Source organism: Peromyscus californicus, unplaced genomic scaffold (genome assembly GCF_007827085.1).
Source record: "Peromyscus californicus insignis strain IS unplaced genomic scaffold, ASM782708v3 Scaffold_6__1_contigs__length_162567912, whole genome shotgun sequence".
Taxonomy (NCBI): Eukaryota; Metazoa; Chordata; class Mammalia; order Rodentia; family Cricetidae; genus Peromyscus; species Peromyscus californicus.
Window position 1 is genome coordinate 13,067,461 of NW_026294584.1, and position 22,048 is coordinate 13,089,508.

A 22,048-nucleotide genomic window follows, 5' to 3' on the forward strand; every position below is an offset into this window, starting at 1 on the left:
CAGTGCAGCCAAGGGACAATGTGCTATGGGAAGAAAAAGCACCTAAGTGTCTGAAGCCAGGGGCTTTACAAAGCATTAGCATTCCAGGAATGTCTAAACAAGAAGGACCTGGGGGGAGCCTGGGCAGGAACAGGGTGGAGATGGGCAGCCCTTTGACCTTCCTCCTCCTGCTAAACCCACCAACTTCTTGTCTTTGCCACTTACTGGGATTTCAAATGAAAACTTTTCCCAGAAAAAGAGGACCTGCCATGATTATGACAAAGGTGCTTGGGAACCCTCCAGAAAGATCTAGTTCTCTCCTTGTCCCAGAGAAGCTGAGACTCCAAGGTTGAGTTTGCTCATGTCCTGGTCACCTTTCTTTTAGAGCCCTCATCGATACTGCTGGGGTAAAGGGAGAAGAGGTCTCCCCAAGAAAGAAAGGAATAGAAACTATCCTCGAGAGATCCCTGCAGTGTCCCACAACACCTCCAATTTCATGTTCCATAGAGAACCTTCACCCCAAATACAGCAAAGAGCAGGTCCCTGTCCCAACGGGACACCAGAGGCATTCACAGTTGTCCCCTCCTCTCTCCTCCCCATTGTCTCCAGCCTTCACTGCTTCTACCTCACACATGCCCCTGCCTCAATGCAGGTCTCTTCTTTTCTCCCTTGATAATCCTTCTAGTACTTTCTTCATGTGCACTCCACCTTCTGCGAAAAGCAATCCTGAAAACCGAAGTCCTTACTAGACAACTCCTCGGAATCCTGGCCCACTCCTGAGAGTGTCTTACCTGTATGGTATCTGCAAGCTCTGGGCATACATATTTTCAAACAACTGCTCCCGAGTCAAAGAAACGACAGTGCGGAAGTTTTCTATCACTTCAGTGGCAATCTGTAAAAGGCCACCCATTACCAGGCACAAAGTCAGACACAGGAAACGAATTGAATTCTACAATTAATAGCATTAATCTATTATAATTTCTCTTTCATGCATCATTTGGTCTTATGATAGCTATCTTCCTATCCAAAAGAATGATGACTTAGGAACCTGAATTCTACATCCTTCAGAGAGACCCCATCATGGAGTCTGGTCCTCTACACAGAAAGAGAGGCCAGGACACCAAAGTGTGAAGCACTTGTCTAAAGCCACACAGCATCTTTCCAAGGAGTCTGAATAACATTTATGGTTACTTTTTTCAAAACGTGATATCTATACATAACTTTTCCCCTGTGTAACTGTCACTCATGATAACTCAATAAAGTTTAAAAGATGTTCAGAGAGTAATGAAGATGATCAATAATTATACACTAGTATATTTCACAAAGCAGCTCACACATGTTTTTCTAAACATCTTTAGCAAAATATAGACTAAATTCTAGATTTTGCCTAGCCAATTCCAACAGTATTTTTCAAGTTCATTCAATATACACTAATAATGAGTTGGGGTTTTTGTTTTCGTTTGATTTTTTTGGTTTTTTTGAGACAGGCTTTCTCTGTGTAACAGCCCTGGCTGTTCTGGACCTCGCTTTGTAGACCAGGCTGGCCTTGAATTCACAGAGCTCTGCCTGCCTTTGCCTCAAAGTACTGGGATTAAAGGTGTGTGCCACCATGCCTGGCTTAATAATGAGTTTTTAATGGCTACTTAACAAAGTGGCCAGCTAGGCCTTACTAATAATGGCTTCAATTCTTTCATTAAAAATAACATTGTAATAAATATATCCTTGGACATCAACATTTTCTCATAGTGATTTTCTTAGAAAACATTCTTAATATTGAGATTAAGAGGTCAAAGGGAATAAATTGCCTTTTAATGAATATTGTATTTTGATGAGCATGATACATCAATTGTTTTCAAAAGATTTTCTAATATTTAGTTGTGTTCTAATTGCATTTACTGCCTCCAAGGTTATTTAGTTAGGACAATATGGCTGTCGCCATCCTTTGCGTTCTTCATAAAGGGAAGTGGAGAACATCAAGAACATCTAGGCCACACGAAGGGATTTTGCCTGCACCAATGGTGGGACTTAAACCACCCTTGCCTCTCATTAGCTTATCTCAAAGGTGAGATATGGACCAGAAGTTCTCTAAAGTCCTTTTAAAATTGTATGTTTCCAGAAATTGAAGTTTCTGGTTAAGATTCTGTGCCTCCTTCTGGTGGTTTCACTGATCTAAACTGATCCTAGTAAAAACATTCTACTTACGTAGTGCAATATGCTACTTAAAGCCATATGTGTGTGTGTGTGTGTGTGTGTGTGTGTGTGTGTGTGTGTGTGTGTGTGTACTTTCATTTATGCCTCACTGAATCTTACACAAATTATCTTATTTCAATAACAGCAAATATTTCATAATAAATTTATGAAAAAATATTTTATAAACTTTGCACATTTCAAAAATATATACTGACTTTAGAAAATCCTGAAAGTACCAATGGTAAGAAGTTAGAAGAACTAATCAACTTTAATGAAACTCCCCAAAGACAATCTTCATTTACACATATTAGAAACATTTTGAATTATAATGGTTCCAACAAACTGAATCAGTAAGAAGAATATTATAAAAATGTATAGCTACAGTTGGGAACATGTCTCAGAAGGTAGGGCTATTCCTTTACAATCATGAGGATCTGAGTTTGAATTGTGATCACACACATAAAAAAGCCTGGCATGGTCATGCCTGCCTGTAAACCTCGGAGGTGGGGACAGAGCTTGCATAGTGTGAAGACAACAACCATTTCACAGTGCAGTCTCCTCATATTGATGCACAATGAGGCAGTCAGGAAATGCCGGAAGTAGCGGCCATATCCTCCCAACTTCAGTAGAGACCCAGTCATCGCTAGCAAGAAGGAAGTTAAAGTTCAAAGAAGAGTAAACAGCACTGTTTCCTTTGAAGGGGCTATATACCAAGTTGTTCTGAAGAAAGGAAAATGAGTTTCTCAGAAACAAACTTGTACCTCTCTTTCTGCTCCAAATAACTGAGATTTGATCTGAATTTAATACTAAAAATATCAATGAAGCCGGGCGGTGGTGGCGCACGCCTTTAATCCCAGCACTCGGGAGGCAGAGCCAGGCGGATCTCTGTGAGTTCGAGGCCAGCCTGGTCTCCAAAGCGAGTTCCAGGAAAGGCGCAAAGCTACACAGAGAAACCCTGTCTCGAAAAACCAAAAAAAAAAAAAAAAAATATCAATGAGTATATTACACAAAACTGCTCATTATCCCATAAAAATGGAATAGAATAATATCAAGCCCTGATCATAAGCACAGTAGAGTTTATCTGCATGGTCCATCAATCACACCACAAAGACAGGATATGAATGAGACCTCCTATTACACTGATCTGCTCTGGAATCCCAAACAAGCACATTGTCAAGTGTGGCATGGTATGTATTCCTAGGTCAGGGCCAATATTACTTGGGCCAGAACATAGCCAGACCCCAAGTTTAGCTAGTTCCCAATGACAATCTGCTGGGACCTCACCAAAGGGTGAACTCCACAGACCCTGGCTGAGAAATACTAAAGCTAGTTAGAGCATTTCCCTGAAAGAACCAGTGAAAATAGAGCAGCAGGTCTAAGAACACGCAGAGAACAAAGCATCTTTGGTGTCTCTGGTATCTTCCTCACCTTTCACATCAGTGGGGTGCATGGAAACCACAACCCTCTCACCCGCCTGGACCCCTGCTTTGTTTCTTGGTACCTGGAACGTCAGGGGTCAGCCCTGCTCTGACCTCTCATTTCTGCAGAGAGCATGTGCTGTCTGACTAAGCTCCACCAGAGCAGAAGTTGGATTTCTAGCTAATAGGTGAATCACTGTCTGAGTTTGAATCTTGGCTCCAGGAGTGACTGGCTCTAAGGTAGAGAGGCGTAGCCTTTGTGTCCCTCAGCCTCACCTGAAAAATGAGATAATAACAGAATATACCTGATAGAGTCAGTGTAAGGAACAAAACATTTTCCAGGGAACCAAGTGAATGCCACATAACTCTGTTGAGCTATGAGGAAAAACAGCCGAGTGTGCAGAATAAACAGGACGAGGGGAAAGAAAACAGATATGAGAGGAAGGGAGGAAAGAGAGGGGGACGCTGAAGGGTGTGTGCTGGTTGCAGAGAAAGCAGGTCTAGGGCCAGATCAAGGATATAAAATGGTATGAGGCACCAGAGTCATCCCAAACTGACTAGATTACATAATCTAGAATGAAGAGAACAAATACATTTGGGACTTTTCTACTTTGAATCTCCCCAATCATTCATAATAAAATGCACCCGCCATCCTGAATACAGGGATAGCTTTAAGCCTGGTTGAAAGGAAGACAGAGGAGAACAGAAGGTAGGGTGAGTGTGCTGGCTAGTTTTATGTCAACTTGACACAAGCTAGAGTCAGAGAGGGAACCTCAGTTGAGAAAACGCCTCCATATGATAGGGCTGTAGGCAGGCCTGTGGGGCGTTTTCTTAATTACTGGTTGACGGGGAAGCCCAGCCTATGGTGGATGGTGCCACCCCTGGGCTGGTGTGTCCTGGATTCTATAAGAAAGCAGGCTGAGCAAGCCAAAAGAAGCAAGCCAGTAAGCAGTACCCTGCACCCATGGCCTCTGCATCACCTTCTGCCTCCAGGCTCCTGCTCTGGTGAGTTCCTGCTTTGGATAATGAACTGTGAGTAAAATAAACCCTTTCCTCCCCTAACTGCTTTGGCCATGGGTGTTCCATTGCAGCAACAGAAACAGTACGAGACAGAGAAGAATGAGGTCAAAAGAAAAGATGTAAAGAAGAAAAGGACTGCCTAAGAAGAGAGGAATAGGAAGACAATGGCTTCAAACACAGAAACAAACCCCTGAAAATGCAGGTGTCGGTCTTTGAAACTAAGGATATGTTTCTGTTCTCCAAATTCTAATCTCGAGATAAGTGTAGTAAATGTTGCCCCGAAGGTGGCTATTAAAACATTGTCATAGAATGAGGAGATGGCTCTGTTGCTCAAGAGTTTGCCTGGCAAGCACAAGGGCCTGAGTTTGACCTCTAGAACTCAGAGGTAAAAACAGCTCAGCTATGCATGTGGCATGTGCTTGTAATCCTAGTGCTGGGGGTGCAGGGATGGGTGGAGAGACCCTATCTCAAAATGCAAAGTGGTCCACACCTGGGAAATAATGCCCAGGGTGTTCTCTGATCTCCACACAACATGCATGTATGTGAGCTGAGCACCCACAGGAACACACACACACACACACACACCAGCATAGTCAGCGCATAGTAACAGAGCATAATAAAACATCACTGGAAAGAATATATTTTCTCTGCTTAAGTAACCAATCATGCTTAGTTTCACTCACCTTCCCAGAACCCTCTAGTTCCTTCTTATCTTTCAGTGCTTGTCCAGACAGCATCTTCATTTCAATCACTCCTGCTATGGCAATGATGGGTACAATAGCTAAAAGCAGAAGGGTCAGCTGCCAGCCGTAGACTAGGGATATGATAATTCCTGTCCCAAGATTTGCTACATTCTGGGTAATGACAGCAAGTCTGGATCCTGTAGCCTAAAAAAGAAGAAGAAATTGGAGACATGTTTTATATTCTAAAATATTTTCTAATATATTTTTAAGGATAGTAACACATTTTCATGAAAACTTTCTCACCTATGAAATAAAAGGAAAGATATACTTGTCAGAAGTTTTTGGTTTATAAAATGAAGATTCCCATGATTTAAGAATACTAAATGTAGAGTAATAACCCAAAATGCAAGTACATATTTCTATCTATTTAAATCTTTCAGTACCAAGAAAATGTTTATGTACCAAAGCATGATGATTAAACCAAACTCAGCAATCAGAATGGTAAGAATCTGGCAATTCTATTGAACTGGGAATGGTGGTCGTCGAGGTATAAAACTGCTTATAGTTTAAGGAAGAGATGTGTCAAAAAAGGTGTTCAAATATATTTGGGACTACTTGTTTTTTCTTTTTTTAATTTGGTTTAGTTTTTTGTTTTTCAAGACAGGGTTTCTCTGTGCAGCCCTGGCTGTCCTGGAACTCACTCTGTAGACCAAGCTGGCCTAGGAACTCAGAGATCTGCCTACCTCTTATTTGGACCTATTTGAAACACTTATTTTCTTGGGGAAAAATGAAAATTGAAAGTTAGAGAACATGATCTACAGTTAGCAGACTCTTTGGGTAGAATGCTGGAGGGTGATAATGCATGGCTTTCACTACTATGTAGCAATTCCCAGCTCTAAATCAGCAGTTTAACTAGTCAGTTTAGCACACGTCCAAGTAGTGTAGTCCACATCTACTCTACTTGGAATTACTCTGGTACCTCATACATTCTCATATCCCTGCTGTGGCCTCCACACTCAGTTTCTCTTCAAATAGCACATATCCTTTACCAGTCCTAATTTTTCTTTCACTTAAGCATGGCTGACTAGTCTCAGTAAAGATTATGATGTATACCCTAGGCTGGCCATTGGCCATCTCTCCTAACTCCAAAACTGAGCAGATTCATTATTTAATAATCAAAGCCTCTTCTCCATCTTGAAACCTGGCACAATTCTTCACATATCATTTAATACCTATCTGACATAATCAGTAAACAGTCTAGAGAGGATCTGCCCCATAGGGATGTGTTAGGGTGCCCAGCATCTGCAATCCCACACAGAAGCTGCTAATGGACAGAAGTACTCAGAACATCTATCCTGGACACAGTAGAGACAGTTCCCTGGGCTTATAAGCTTTTAGGCATATGCAGGCCTTGCTTTGGACAACAAAAAAAAAATCAAGATAATTCCAGAGATGATAAATTCCTTGATGTATAGGCAAAGTGAAATAAATATTTTAATCAAATAATTTTGACAATTTAAAATATATAAAAAATAGTAAAATTTTTAATGTCTTCTCCATCTATTAACCCATGGCTCTTGCATATTTTACAAAAAGTGTTTTAGCCATATGTCCATCTGTGATCTTTCTCTTCCTGTCTCTGAAGACCAGTCCCATCAGGCTTTCATTCCCACCATACTTGACTATTCTTGGGACAACCAGCTACGTACACCACACTATGTTCAACCATCTACATACACCCTGTGTTGCTCCCTCCTTACAACACTATCTCAGTTTTACTTCCAGGACACTCCTCTTCTCTTTGTGTTTTTTATTTTGTGAGACAGGGTTTCTCTGAGTAGCCCTGGCTGTCCTGGAACTTGCTCTGTAGACCAGGCTGGCCTCGGACTCTGCAATCCTCCTACCTCAGCCTTCCCATGTACTGGGATTAAAATCGTGTTCCACCACCACCCAGAGACACCATCTTCTATGCCTTGGACTTCTGATTGTCTCTGTTTATCTTCACATCCCTGAGACTTCAGAAGTCAAGACTTGCTCTTCACGTGATTTCTTGGCCATCTTTTCATGTCTTTAAAAGCTACCATCTCACTGAAAAAAATCTACAAGTGAGTATTTCCAGACCAGACTTCTCTGTTAAACTTTAGATATACAAAATGTCCTGCCTTATTGACATGTTCAACTGGCCATCTAATGTGGGCATCAATCACAACTGATTAAGTCAGACACAAAACTCTCAATTCTTCCCCAAGCCTCATCCTCCTATAGGATTCCAATTTCTTTAAAGAACAGCTTCATTTTTTTTTAGTTATGCAGGCCAAACATTTTACTTATCAATCTTATCTCTCCAATCCATCATCTAATCAACAAATTCTGAGGCTATAGCTTTAAACTATATCCAGAATCAGCTGTGACCACCCTAGGAGACTTCTCCTAGATGATCGTGATAGCTTCTCTCCTCCTCTGTTCTTGTCTCCTTCAGCTGTTATTCACATAACAGCCACGTAACTCCCACTTTGAAAACTTAGCAATGCCTTCCGATCCAATTCCTAATATGATGCTGACCACAAACCATGACTCTTCCTTTCCCTTTCATCTAGAGCTTTTGTGCTCCTTGCTGTGAGATGTAGGAACGGTCTAACCTCAGGTCCTTTATCCTGGTTCTTCTGACTACAATGCTCCTTTAGAGTTGTGCAGTAGCACCATGCTTCCTCCCTTCAGGCCTCTTGCTTAGGCCACATCACTGAAGTCTTTCTTCCTTAGATGAGGCCGCCTTTGGTCCTACAGCCTCTCCAACCCCCACCAAGCTACCGTTTGATAATATGACCTAGCATGTAGACTCCACAAGAGCAAAACAATTGTCTGTTTGAGAATGTTCAGAATTCATTCAGTGCCAGGCAGTGGTGGTGCACGCCTTTAATCTCAGCACTCAAGAGGCAGAGGCAGGCAGATCTCTGTGAGTTCGAGGCCAGCCAGGTATACAGAGTGAGTTCCAGGACAGCCAGTGCTACACAGAGAAACTCTGTCTTGAAAAAACAAAACAACAACAAAAATTCTTTCAGTGTCCATTTTCTTCTCTTAAGTTTTATACACCTGTGTCTATAGCATGGGCTCTGTCCTTTGCTTTAAGCCGAGAGAGCCACAAAAAACAGTAATTCTTAAGATTTACACTGCAGTTCCACAGTTATATGTGCTTCAGTTCATAGCTTCACTTATCACAGGTCCTGTTTGTGAGACAGGAGTGTGTGTAGTTCGGCCTCGCAGGAAGATCGAAACAAAAGGAGGCAGGGACAAGACAGCCCCACAGCAGAGATCAGGTGCCACTGAAGCCCAACACCATGCGAAGTTCAACACCACGCTTCACACTTTCGCCATAAAAATTGTCGATGGAAAAGAAACTGTCACTTCATCCAAAAATCAAAACCGGATTGTTCAACAGTTTCTATCTATATCAACTGAGGATTGAGGTAACAGCACATTTTCAGGTTTATAGTTTGCTAAAGTTTTTCTGTCCATGCTACAGTTTTAATGTGCCTTCATTGTTTTCAATGTATTTTAACAACATTTTCTTTGTTTCTTACCAAACTGTAATGTCCCTTAAGTTTCAGATAACAACTACACTATTCTTTTTTCTCCCAACATTTTTATAATATTCTCTATATAATGTCAATCATAAATATTGACTGAGTGTGGAAAGCAGAGTGACTCTGGAGGGAATGCCAAGAGTATTTCCTTTCCTAAGTAACTGTTCTTTGGGGTTCATCTTCTTTATGGCTGACACGGCAAATATAAAAGGGAATTTATAGCTATCTATATCTATATCTATATCTCTATATGGTATATAATCTTTGAATTTTAACATATTTACTGTAATGAATTTGATAATTTGTGGGCTAGAACTTGTGGTTTGAATGAGAAATGTCCCCAGATGCTCAGGTATTTGAATGCTTGGTCCACAGCTGGTGGTCCTCTGTGGAGAGGTTATGGGAGGTGCAGCTTTCTTGAATGAAACACATCACTGGCAGTGGGCTTTGAGAGTTTAAAGCCTCCTACCGCCTCCAGCTCACTTTCTCTGCTCTGTTCCTGCCATTGAAGATGTGACCCCTCAGGTCCCTGCTCCTGCTCCCATGCATGCCACCTGCTGCCCCTCTTCTCTGCCATGATTTACTCTTATCCCTCTGGAACTTTAAATCCAAATAAACTCTTCCTTCTATAAGTTGCTTTGGGTCACAGTGTTTTACCACAGCAATAGAAAAGTAATTAATGCAGATATCTAGTCACAGCATCTTCAAATGGTTACCAGGAAGTCAGTCTCATGCTAAGCCTAAAACAGCATTAGGATGAACACCCACAGAAAGCAAGCACGTACCCCTTTCACTTGAGCGGCGTCATTGGCGAGCCTGGTGGTCAATGCTCCAGTGGTGTTCTTAGGGTTGTCAAACCAGCTCACATCCTGTGGCACAAAGAGATTTGTTATCTTACAGTCCTGCTTAGGCCACTTTAGCTCTAGGAGGAAGGGGACAGAGACACTTTGTTTAGCACTCGCATCCTCTTCATTTAGCATCAGGATATAACAGCCAACAGACAAGAAAGAGTTTTTAAAAAACAAACAAAAATAGAGTATTTCATTTGCCAAAAGTATGTCTTAGTCTCAACTTTGTTTAAAGCCTGACTCTAAGTGTTGAACAATGAACACTAACAACAAAGTTGCCGATGTCTTCAAGACTTCCTAATAGAGTTGGAAGGCACACAGAAATAAGAATACACCATTTCAGATGGTAATAAACATGTTGGAGAAAAAGAACAGGGTGAGAAAGATAAAGCTGTGGAAAAGGTGCTGTTTTACAGAGTAGGGAAGAAACAGGGAAGTCCTTTCCAGAAACACACGAGCAGAGACCAAAATGAAGGAAGGGATGAGAGTATCTAAGAGGAGAAAGACAGAACACTGGCAAAGGCCCTGAGGCTGAGGCATGCTTGATCTGCTCACACACAAGTGAATTACATCCTGCAGGTAGCCTAACTTGTCCTACTGGGATTCCCTAATTCTTTCCTCCCCAACCTTTGTACAGTTACCTACCGTCCCCTGAAGATGACCTCTGTGATGTGGGTGAGGGTTGCCTTTGGCAACTGTAGGTACTACATAGGGCCTTTTTCCCTGAAAGATCCAGGCTGCCCCTAGATTGGGATGAGGAAGGAGGTAATGAAACCAGCTAGGAGGCTGATGCCACATTAAATAAAGAGGGAAGTCATGAAGGTTTGAGTCTGGACAACTGGTAGAGAGATATAAAGAGTAAGTAGGCTGAGTGGTGGTGGTGCATGCCTTTAATCCCAGCACTCATTGTGGAGGCAGAGGCAGGTGGATATCTGAGTTTAAGGCCAGCCTGGTCTACAAATTGAGTTCCAGGACAGCCAGGGCTACACAGAGAAATCATGTCTTGAGAAAAAAAAAAAGGAGTAAATATGAAGTAGTAAGCCTGCTTCAGCAAGAAAAATAAAAAATTCAAGTTCGGAAATATTATAGTGTGAAGCATTTATTAATATCAGAAGAGAAAATATAAACCAGCAGCTAGTTAACTCTAGGCAGGGCAGAATAAATGAACTGATTTAAAAACAAACCAAAAGCAACTTAGATTTTAAAATGCACATACAATGTAAAATGGGATTTTATTCATAAAACTTCTTATATTTTCATTTTTTACATGTATTAATGACTGATTGCATGTGGATGCACCAACTTGCCATGGCACATGTGTGGAGGTCTATGGGAGTTGGCTCTCTCCTTCCATCTTATGCACTCTGGGGATCAAATTCAGGTTAGGCACCTAAATGGCTAAGCTTTCTCACATCCTCATATATTTTAAAATAAACACATTGTGATTTTTAATTATGAATTTATGTCTGTCACAAAAAACTTTAGTTTCTAAGATGTTACCTGAATTGGTAAATTGTAGTAAGGAAGTAACTACCTTTTTATTTTGAAAAGCTAGAAAATGACTCATTATAGTCTACATCAATTAACTTTTTAGTATTTAAGTGTTCCCTCACCGGAACGTGACATCTTTGAAGAGAGAGACCATTCAGATTTAAATGGCTTGCAAAACTTAGTACTATACTTCATAAGTAGTGGCTATGATGTCCTTGCTCTACTGAACAGTTTTTACTACTCATACACACCATCTGCTCAGCTCTCAAAGTATAATAGGCCTGATAGTTGGCCTAGAGGCTGATGGGGTAATGGGGCATAAGGTGCTGTAGCAAGGTCAACTTTGAGATTGTTTAAGCAGAATCGAGGTTATAAATACAGCTTGAAAGCTTGTGATCCCAGAACTTGGGAGATGGAGTTCAATATTATATTTAGCTACATTGTGAGTTTGAGGTAAACTCAGGTACAAACAACCCTATCTTAAAAAAAAAAACAAACAACAACATGAGAGGATGGATATGGCTTGACAGAAGAGTCCAAGGGCAGGGAGGGACTCCCATAAAAAGTGCTCTCTCACCCATCAGGTTCTGCTTCAGCTGTGACTGTCATTAGCCATTTGTATGAAGACACCATTAGCTAACTATTCCTATAAATATGTAAGTGGTTGTAGGTGGGGTGGAAAAAGACTGTCTTCTGGAAATTTGAACACAAGAAACTGGTATTTCTCACTCTTTTTTTTCCCCCAGTGTTGGGGTCTGAATGGGGCCTTATGGATTCTAGGCTCAACCTCTGTGTTACATTTTAGTCTTGTGGAACAGCTTGCAGATATGATATATCCTTTACATATCCCATGAGTCTCATGCATCCCAGGATGCTATTAATGTGGTCAAACAAGTTTGTAGATAACAACATCACATTTTAATGTAAAAAAGTTGGACACCTCTGTATCAAGAGCATCATTTTATGGAGGTAACTAGTAATTTTGAAAGGGAAGATTTAAGATCACATACAACGTTTTCACGATTGCTAAAGTTTTCTACTTTGAATGGGACTGTTAGCAATATTGTCAGTTGTTAGGGATCTGAATGTACAAAGTGTAATAGGCACTCCTAATAAGTCATGACCAGCTAATAACACTGTAACTTGGGTTATTCTTTTAGTCTTATCTCAGCAAAGATTCTCAGCAAAGAGGAATGGGCAATGAAAATGAATCTGAATTTGGGCAAGAGGAATGCAAACTATCTCCAGGTTCAGAGAGTCATGACAGCACTCTGAATGTGCAGGAAAAAGAAGGTGATAGAGAAGCGCAAAGGCATAGCAGATCCCTTCCAACATGCCTCAATCTTTGGCTAAGACAAAGTATAGAGGATCACCTTGGCTTCTATTGCCTCTCGCTGCTGAGATAAAAAGCTGATGGAGAATCATCAGGAGACACAATAGTCTCAACACAGTCTGGTTCCTTGTGCCCGCCTACAGCAAACAGACTGCAGGTCCACAGCCTACATCTATCTACAGATGGCCCACCAACATCCCAAGAGGAGGCTGAGACCGTGCAGCCTACATTTATAGATGGCTCACTAACAACTCAAGAGGAGGCTGAGGGAGACCCGTGCAGGATCTCTATCTAAGGAACTTGACAGAGCTTTTACAATCTGTGTCCACAGAGTACAAGAGAGAAGTCCTACCTCCCCTCCCCCGGGTGCAAGCTCACCAGCCATACCTGTCTCAGCATGGATTTGAAAACCATGTATCGGAGTCGCTTGGTGAGGATCTCTCCAGCTTTGCCAAATGTGAAGCCCTGTGAAGAATGAGCATATGTCACACAGAAGACTGGCTGGAGACTCAGACACCAGGTACACAGCGGAATCAAGGCCTGTGAGAGTTCTGAGCAGGATGGGTCTCAGTCTGAGCTCCCTGCCTGTTTCTCAGGTGACCAGTTGGACATTCCATCCTTTCCAGCACTGGGCTGTGTTTACATATTTGAAATCCACGGATCTACTCACTGTTCTTAATGTGTTTTGTAGTCATGGGGGACTGTCACACCACCATAGCCAGAGTGTGAGGGGACTGCTTTCTCTCCCTCTTCTTCATCATCCCAGTTGTCAAAGCAGAAGTGACCAGGTTAAAGCTGCTGCACTTCCAATCTCTTACCAAATTCACATGGAGCAACTGTACATTTTCACACTCCTGTGACACTCTCACAGGCTGTGTTATTCTACCAAGAGCAATTTCCACATTGAATCCTTTACTTATTTAGTGAAGACACATCATCTTTTCTTTTGTGTTCCTATGTTAAGAACAATGTTTTTTTCTGTTAAAATATTAATATATTAGACTGTGTTAAATAAAGAAACCTATTTAGTTTTAGCTGAGATTATTTACATGTGTGCTAACTGTTAAAATACTAATACAAGCTGGGTGGTGGTGGTGCACACCTTTAATTCCAGCACTCGAGGCAGAGGTAAGTGGATCTCTGTGAGTTCAAGGCCATCCTGGTCTCCAGAGTGAGTTCCAGGACATTCAGGGCTACAAAGAGAAACCCTGTCTTGAAAAAACCAAAACCAAACAAACAAAAATCAAAAACCAAAAAAAAAAAAAAAAAACGAAAAAACCCCTATTATATACTTAGAATGTGTTTAATAAAGAAAGAAATTTTTAGCTTAAAAAAAATACACGAGGAGCCGGGCGGTGGTGGCGCACGCCTTTAATCCCAGCACTCGGGAGGCAGAGCTAGGTGGATCTCTGTGAGTTCGAGGCCAGCCTGGTCTCCAAAGCGAGTACCAGGAAAGGCGCAAAGCTACACAGAGAAACCCTGTCTCGAAAAACCAAAAAAAAAAAAAAAAAAAAATACACGAGGACTAATTATTGATGCATTAAGTAAGTGATCACTTACATTTTTACTCAATAAGTAGAAACATAATACTTCAAATCAGTCTGAACACTTGGTCACATGAGCTCTCTTAATTATCAAGAGGCAACATTGCCCCCGTTTGCAGATAAGGAAACTGGGGCCTAGACAGCCTAAATTACTTGACACAAAATTGTGTATGTGTGCAAATACATATTTTCAAACCTGTGTCTAACACCAAAGTCCGTACTGTATGCTTTCCACATTACACTGCGAGAGTGTTTAGTTCATTTACAAATGTTTTTGAGCCAAATGATCTGCAGGCTGCAAAAATTTCTTAGCATTTTTAAGACTGTCATTTTCTCTTTACTTTCATTTTTTTTCCTTTTGTAAGAGCTTGATAAGCTTTTGAAAACCTTTTTAAATCAGTGTGACTGTTTGGAAGTTTCATTTGTTTGCCTGTCTGTCTGTCTGTCTGTTTGTTTGTTTGTTTTGGAATACAGGAAGACATTTCCCTGACTATTCAAACTGACCAGCAGATTGTCCGTCCAAACTGATATTCAGGGCTTATCCCAAAGTCCCACTTGAGCCCCCACCTTCCATTTCCATACTAGACAGAACAATCTGTTCAATATGATTACATCACTGTTTCCATTTGGGGCATGACTGGTTGGAAAAGAGAAGATGAGGCCAGTCAGAGGCTAAAAAAACAATCTGGCTATCATTGGCCATGGTAAAAGAGGAACAATTTTATTATAAGGACAATTACACGTTTATAAATCCACCTGGGTGGATGAAGTGAAAATAAGACACTTACCTGAAGAAAAAATGTAACAAAAGAAATGATCCCAAGGATCAGAAACAATAAGGAAAACAAGTTGCTATCTTGCCGTTTGGTTTCATCATCACTAGGTTTTGTAAAAACCTATAAAAAATATTTGAAGGGTTGTTAGTTTCATCACTAAGAAAGCATTTCACATCTGCCACCATTTCACATGTTATGCAGTTTAGGAGTTGGGAGAGTCTCTGTACACTGGACCAGGGTTGGCTTCTGCAATAAAGTCAGCCTCCAATGCACCTGCATTCTGCCTTTGTTGGCTGGGGGGTGGGGGTGGGGATGTTGGAGATGGGGTGGGGCGGTGGTCTGTCATTCACAAATACATCCAACATTCTTTGCACTCATGTTCCTCTTGGAGAAACAGGTGTCATACTTCTTTGTAAGAAGAAATCAAACAAATACTCTGCTTTTGACTTTCTTGTAACAGACCGTATCATAAATCATGTCTTTGTGTGTGTCTGTCAGGGGTGAGTGCATGAGTATGGAGGACAGAGGTCAAGCTTGTGAATGGTTGCTTAGGATTTCCACTCTATGTTTTAGATTTACTATTTATTTTATTTTTCTGTGTAGGAGTTTTTGCCTGCATGTATGTGCACCATGTGTGTGCCTGGTTCCCATGGTTCAGATCCCTCTTGAACCAGAGTTACAGATCATTGTAAACCACCAGGTGAGCACTGGGAACTGTGGGTACTTTGGAAGAGGGCCAATCTCCAGACCCTCTACCTGGTTTTGTAAGATGGTGTTTCTCACTGGACCAGGGCCAATTAGGCTAGAATGGTCGGCCTGTTTGTCCTGGGGATCCTCTTATCTCCATATTTCCAGCACTAGAATTACAAGTGTGCATCACCACCCCTGGCTTTTACACTGGTGTTGGGAGCAAACACAGGTCTGCATGCTTACACAGCAAGCATTTTATTGAGCCATCTTTATAGCCCCAACTCAACTACGTGGACATCTCAAAGTGTCTGGAGAGAATATATTTACATGTTCTTGCTGTTGAAAGGAGGTGTCATCCAGTCAACCTTTCAGAGAGAAAGGTACCTTTCCCAGTATGTTTTGTAGGAGTTACAGCCAGAAAGCCAGGTGGCCATGACAGCCAACTGGTTGAGGCCTCACATAGAGACCTTTCCAGAGATAATTAGAAGTGCTAAAAAGATGTTTGGAGCTGAAAGAACTTAACAGCACAATCACTCAACATGGAAAGAAAACACACCTTTCTGTCTCTGGGCCAAATCAGTTTTTCAAGAGCAACACATTTCTAAACCAACCCAGAAAACTTTATGCTTCATAAAAAAGGAAAAAAATAATTTCCAGAAAACATTAACTCAGTTTTTCTTGATTAGTCATTTCAACATTGCACTATATTCTAGGCATGACTGAATACGCACTCACGTGTACTGGTCCTTCCATTGGGGGGCATCTGTTATATTACTGTCACCATTTTACAGAGAGAAAGTGAGGCAGAGAGATATTTTAACCTACTCAAGAGAGCCAGGAAGAGATGAGCTAAGAACAGAACCCCAAGCCTTCTGACCCAGAGCCCACTATGTGCAGTGAGGCAGATGACTGCCTGCCTATCTTAGAGTTAACGTAGTCATCAGTCACCAGATGGAGCTCTGCAGGAAGAATGAGGAAAACCTAAGTGCCATTGTTGATTTTTCTTGTCAAAAACAGGCAAAGCCATTTCCAACTTACCTTTGTTTGCAACAGAAACCACATGGCCAACAAAGCATAAAATATTTGCTCTTCTTACGCTTTACAGAGCATGTTTGCTGGCCTGTGTCCTACACTGTATTTCATAGAATCAGATGATTTTCCTTCTTTGTAGTATTTTCATAGCATATAAAAATGCCTTACACGAATTGGACACTGAGCAAACGTTTCTTGAATGACATATTAAACATGAGTATTAATCGAGCAAGGCAAAGGTAGACTAGAAGAGTTGTGTATGTTTGGTTGTATAATGAATAGTGTTTGTTTTATGCTTCTTATGGTGATGTTTCTTTCTGCAAAAGATTTTTAGCAGTAAGACAAATGTGTCTTCAGTATGATGTCTGATGGTTGCATCTGTGACTAAACCAACAACATGACCACATGGACTGTAGGTGTTCTTTAAGTGCTGCTTTTAAAATAAGGGAGACCCAGCATGTGTATTTCTACCTCCAGGGAGCTTGTTATAGTTTGCATATGAAGTCTCCCCACAAAAGGCTCATTTGGTAAATTTTATTCCTCAGCTGGTGGATCTAGTCATGGATGGGTGATTGGACAATGAGTGCTCAGGCCTCATGAATAGATGGATGCACTACATGAGCATTATAGGGAGGTGGGCCCATGTTAGAGAAAGTAGATTACATCACAGTGAGGGAAGGATTCTTACATGCCTTGTTACTTGTTCATTCCTATCTTTCTTTTGTTTCCTGAATGCCATGAGGGGCAGCTTCTGCCGCATGCTCCTACCACCACAATGCCTGCCTCAGGCTCGCAACAATGGATCCAGCTAACTTTAGACTGACACCTAGGAAACTGTGAGCAAAATAAATCTTCCCCTCTCTTGTATTTCTTCTCTGAGAATCCAGCATGGTAACACATGCCTGCACCCCTAGGAGGCTGAAACAGAAAGCTGAAGTTCAAATTCTGCCTGGGCTATACTGCAAGTTCAAGACCACGCTGGATAACTTAGAAAGACCTTGTCTCCAAATAAAAATAATAAATAAATAACAAGGGTGTGCTCAGTGGTGCAGTACTTGTCTAGAATATGTAAGAACATGGGTTCAAAGTCCCCCGAAAAAAAGAGAAAAATCCCTCAACCGTCTGTTACAGTGATGAAAAGCTCACTAACAGAGAGCTGCTTCCTTCCTTCTGTTTTAGTCTTTGGAAGTGAGTGTAGTGTGTGGGCCTGCTCATGCGCTGGCCAGTGTGTGTGTTACACAACAGGTCATTGTCAACACAGTTCGACAAACATAAAGTGTCCCAGGGCAGGTCAGTCAGGTTCATCAGATCAGTTCATGACTTTGGCTCAGAGCTCAATGTTGACAAGCATGGAAGATTAAGTCCCCAGTTCCATTGACTGTGTCAGTGAGTGGGTACCCAGGGCCCAAGTATAAAAACCACTGGGAACCCTAGATAGAAATTAATACAAACGATGTTTACAAAATTGTTCTTCTTATAAACCAAACTTCAATTATACTTTCATCCAAGTTTGTTTCATGTGAAGGAAAATGTTTTTATGGTGTGTGTGTGTGTGTGTGTGTGTGTGTGTGTGTGTGTGTGAGAGAGAGAGAGAGAGAGAGAGAGAGAGAGAGAGAGAGAGATTAAAGACAGTTCATTCATTTTTCTAATCAAGACTCATAAGTAATGTAAAAATGGATATAATCACTTACCCCTATAACCTTTGAAAATATTATGGCAAATGCTGGCTGCAAGCCTCCATTTATTATGGCACAAAATGTACCAACCACAAAATAAGGCCATTCAGTTGAATTCAACTTTAGGATACGCCAAAAGGAAACTGGGGGTACATCTTCATCCTAGAAAACATATGCATTACAACAAGATAGGTTTTTTTTGCTGGGGGTTAAAAAGGATTCTCATTGATTTTGCTCTGTAGAAGTCTTCTGTTGATGAGGCAGGGTCCTGTATATTTCAGGCTGGCTTCAAATGAACTGTCTTGAACATCTAATCTTTCTGACTTCACCATCCAAGGGGTGGGCTTATAGGAGAGGTACAAGTTTTTGGGTTTGTTTGTTTGGTTGGTTGGTTGGTTTTGGTTTTTTGAGACAGAGTTTCTCTGTGTAGTTTTGGTGCCTGTCCTGGCTCTTGCTCTGTAGACCAAGCTGGCCTCAAACTCACAGAGATCCGCCTGGCTCTGCCTCCCAAGTGCTGGGATTATAGGCATGTGCCACCACCTGGCCACAAGTTTTAAAATAAATATTTTAAAATAAATATTTTCCCTATTGTTACTCATTATCAGTCGATGTAAATTTGCCTTCAAATACAATGATAACACATTATAGTACCCTTTTACCTTTTAAGAAATGAATGATGCCTCCACAAATATTTAGTTCTTGGCATTCAACAGAAGACAAGAATATTGACCAAGAAGGATAATCGTAATAGAAACAGTCATATTTAAACACCCACTGTTGAGGTGTTCCAGGTTCTCAGCTCTACTTCTAGCATCTCTGCATTAACTTTTACTCTTAAACCTAAACTGACTATAACACATCGCCATTTCAGCTTCTGGAACACTATGGAGAACAGAGCAAAAGAATTACAGAAAATACATTGCAGTTCCCACTCCTTCAGTCGAAGCATACTCAATGAGGAGGGCTCAAGGGGAGGATGTAGGACGTACTATTACAGCTTTGTCCATACCGGGGTCTCTTTGGTACTAAGCTTCCTGTCTTGGTCATGTGGTCCATGGACACTTTTGCGAGTTGATCTTCTTCTTATTAGGCTGGATCCCGAATCTTTTGAAGCCATGTCTAAATTATCGATTTCATTTTTAGATTCACAAATTTCATTTCCTAATTCAATTTCATTTCCTGCTGTCTAAAATAAATAAGAAATATGAATAGTTTAAGCTCAAATAATGGAAATTAATCGTTAAAAATAAATATCAAGAAAAAATACTGAATTACTTAAATCAAAGGAAGGGATGAAATTAAACAGCTATTCCTTCCTGTGTGCTATACTGGGAAGAAGAACTTAATATTAAGGATTCCTTGTGAATGTGCTGAAATAAAATGACAAGCCTTTTGTGCATTGTCTCTAGTTATCTCTTTCCTGGGAATATATGGCTCAATCAACTTTGCTTTTGAAGCAGTGTGTGAATAGCAACTCAAAAGAGACTGAAATGTTTTAGATTTTTTAATGAAATGCTATTTTTTTAGTTTATTATTTTTTGTACCAGGCCTTCAGAATCTGGTGTACATTTTCACCATTTAACGTTCACTATCACACGTGGCTAATAACTATTATGATGGAACTTAATGTTTTTTTCACTTTTCCTTAATTATGCTTCATTGGTTCTTCTCTTTGCCAAAAAAGAAAGAAAAAAGTCAATCTAAAGCATTAGTCCTGGATACTATTATATAAAAGTATTAAAGCAGCAGTGATCTGTCTGGAAAGGAAGCTGAAACAATTATAATTCCTTTCCATGAGCTCCTCAAGGCCGTGCTTGGGCCTCAAGGTGGGAGGGAGAGAATTAGACAGAAATAACACAGTTCATGGAGACCTAAGTGTAACCAGGCCCTAAAGAGAAGTTTCCCTTTAAAGCATAGAGAGGAGCTTTGTTATGCATGAAAATGAGAGAAATGGGGAGAGGGAGGTAGAGGGATGAGGGGAGGGGGAGGGAAAGGAAGGAGAGAGAGAGAGAGAGAGAGAGAGAGAGAGAGAGAGAGAGAGAGAACGAGAACTGAGCCTTGGACCAATCCGAAGCACAAAGGAAAGGATTAAGTTTCCATAACCTTTTAGAAGTGGCAAGCAGGTTTATAACACATGATTTAGTTCAGCATAGTGTATATGAAAAGGCGCATGGAGGAACCATGTACCATAGATTGAGAATAATCAAGCTACAGCACAGTGCTTCTTGTTTTACTTGTTTACAACTTTTAATGTAAAGTCATTTATCAAAAGAGACAAACCACAAGATGAAAATGAAGGCAATGGAAAAATTCAACTTCTCACAACCAAAACAATTATCACATCCTTAAAAATAATTTTAAAAAGTGTTGTATATGATAATGTTGCAGATTATGAGCCATATCCAAGATTATGTCAATTTATAATTCTGAATAAAGCTTTTTTAAAGTGTGAGACTTAAAAATAATATTTTTCAGTATAAATATGTTTTATCCCCCACATATGTTTATTCTTGTACTTTGGGGTTCAGAAACAAAACTGGAGTACAGTTTACAGACTTACATCACCATTGAAGTCTTTGCTGCCATAATTATCTTTGTTTTTATGTGTAAAAGAGTCATTGATTTGTTCAGGAGTGGGGAAGTGTCTGCAAAGAGTCTTGAGTTTATTTTGATTCTCTGGAAAGGATGTCTTAAGAACCTAGAAGTACAGTGCTTCTTAACTCTGTCCTAGAGACAGCAAGGGGGCAGTGTGGCCTGCGTCAAGCTATAGAATCAGACCTAAAGGTGCAGGTCCATGTTCTAACAAATCCCTAAGTACCCTTCTCCTACGTTCCAAAATTATACAATCAAGTAACATTTATCTATAGATTAAATTTAGTGACATCAGCTTATCATCAAGATAAATTAGGACATTTCTAGAGTTCCACTGTACCTGTGTCATGACAAGTTTGAAGTAAATGCCCTTCTCTTTCATGAGCTCATCATGATTTCCTTGCTCCACAATGACACCATTGTCAAACCCAGCAATGACGTCAGCATTGCGAACTGTAGACAAGCGGTGAGCTATCACGATGGTGGTCCGGCCTTCTCTAGCCTGGAGAGAGAGAAACCTGGCTTTAGATACATGAATAATTAGAACAAAAACCACTGCCTTTAATCCCAGCACTCAGGAGGCGGAGGCAGGCTCTCTGAGTTTGAGGTCTGGTCTACAGAGTGAGTTCCAGGACAGGTTCCAGACACAGAGAAACCCTGTCTCAAAAAAGCAAACTCCAGCCACAGTCATTGATGTTTCGTGGACCAGAAGGTCTCCAATCCCATCACTCAGTGCACCCTCTCCTGGAGAAAGGGGTTTTTCAGTTTCATAGTCTTCAAGTGACATTAAGCAACTTGCATTTGTGTTTTCCTTTGGTGGACAATACTAGAAACTCTTAAAACCAGATTAATGGGATTATTTCTCTTCTCAATTCCATAGTCTTCAAGTGGCATTAAGTGACTTCCACTCATATTTTCCTTTGGGTTACAATACTATAAACTCTCAAAGCCAGATAAGTAGGGTTATTTCTCTAAATTTTCATAATCAAAATGAAGACTAATTTTCACTTGAGTCTCCATTTTTCATTTTTAATTAAAAGATATTGACATGCCTTTCAGTGAAATTTTATTTATTGTAATTCAAAAAAGAAAGAAAGGAAAGAAGGAAGGGAAATAAATAAATGAATAAATAAATCAATAAGGGCTGGAGAGATGGCTCAGCAGTTAAGAGTGCCTCTTCCCTCGCAGAGGACTG

The 22,048-nt window shown here is 40.7% G+C and overlaps 1 protein-coding gene across 3 annotated transcripts in view; it reads right to left on the minus strand.

Annotated features, from left to right (window-relative positions):
* The window catches only part of LOC128098531 (ATP-dependent translocase ABCB1), a 165,019-nt gene that overhangs the window by 11,119 nt on the left and 131,852 nt on the right, over window positions 1–22,048 (minus strand). For all 3 annotated transcript variants that reach the window (XM_052719763.1, XM_052719764.1, XM_052719762.1), the window contains 8 exons: window positions 21,194–21,355; window positions 19,271–19,447; window positions 18,277–18,423; window positions 14,876–14,983; window positions 12,931–13,008; window positions 9,657–9,740; window positions 5,291–5,494; window positions 771–871 (listed from right to left, as the gene is read on the minus strand). In XM_052719763.1, the coding sequence (XP_052575723.1) occupies window positions 771–871; window positions 5,291–5,494; window positions 9,657–9,740; window positions 12,931–13,008; window positions 14,876–14,983; window positions 18,277–18,423; window positions 19,271–19,447; window positions 21,194–21,355 (1,061 nt within the window). The remainder of the gene's footprint in view (window positions 1–770; window positions 872–5,290; window positions 5,495–9,656; window positions 9,741–12,930; window positions 13,009–14,875; window positions 14,984–18,276; window positions 18,424–19,270; window positions 19,448–21,193; window positions 21,356–22,048) is intronic.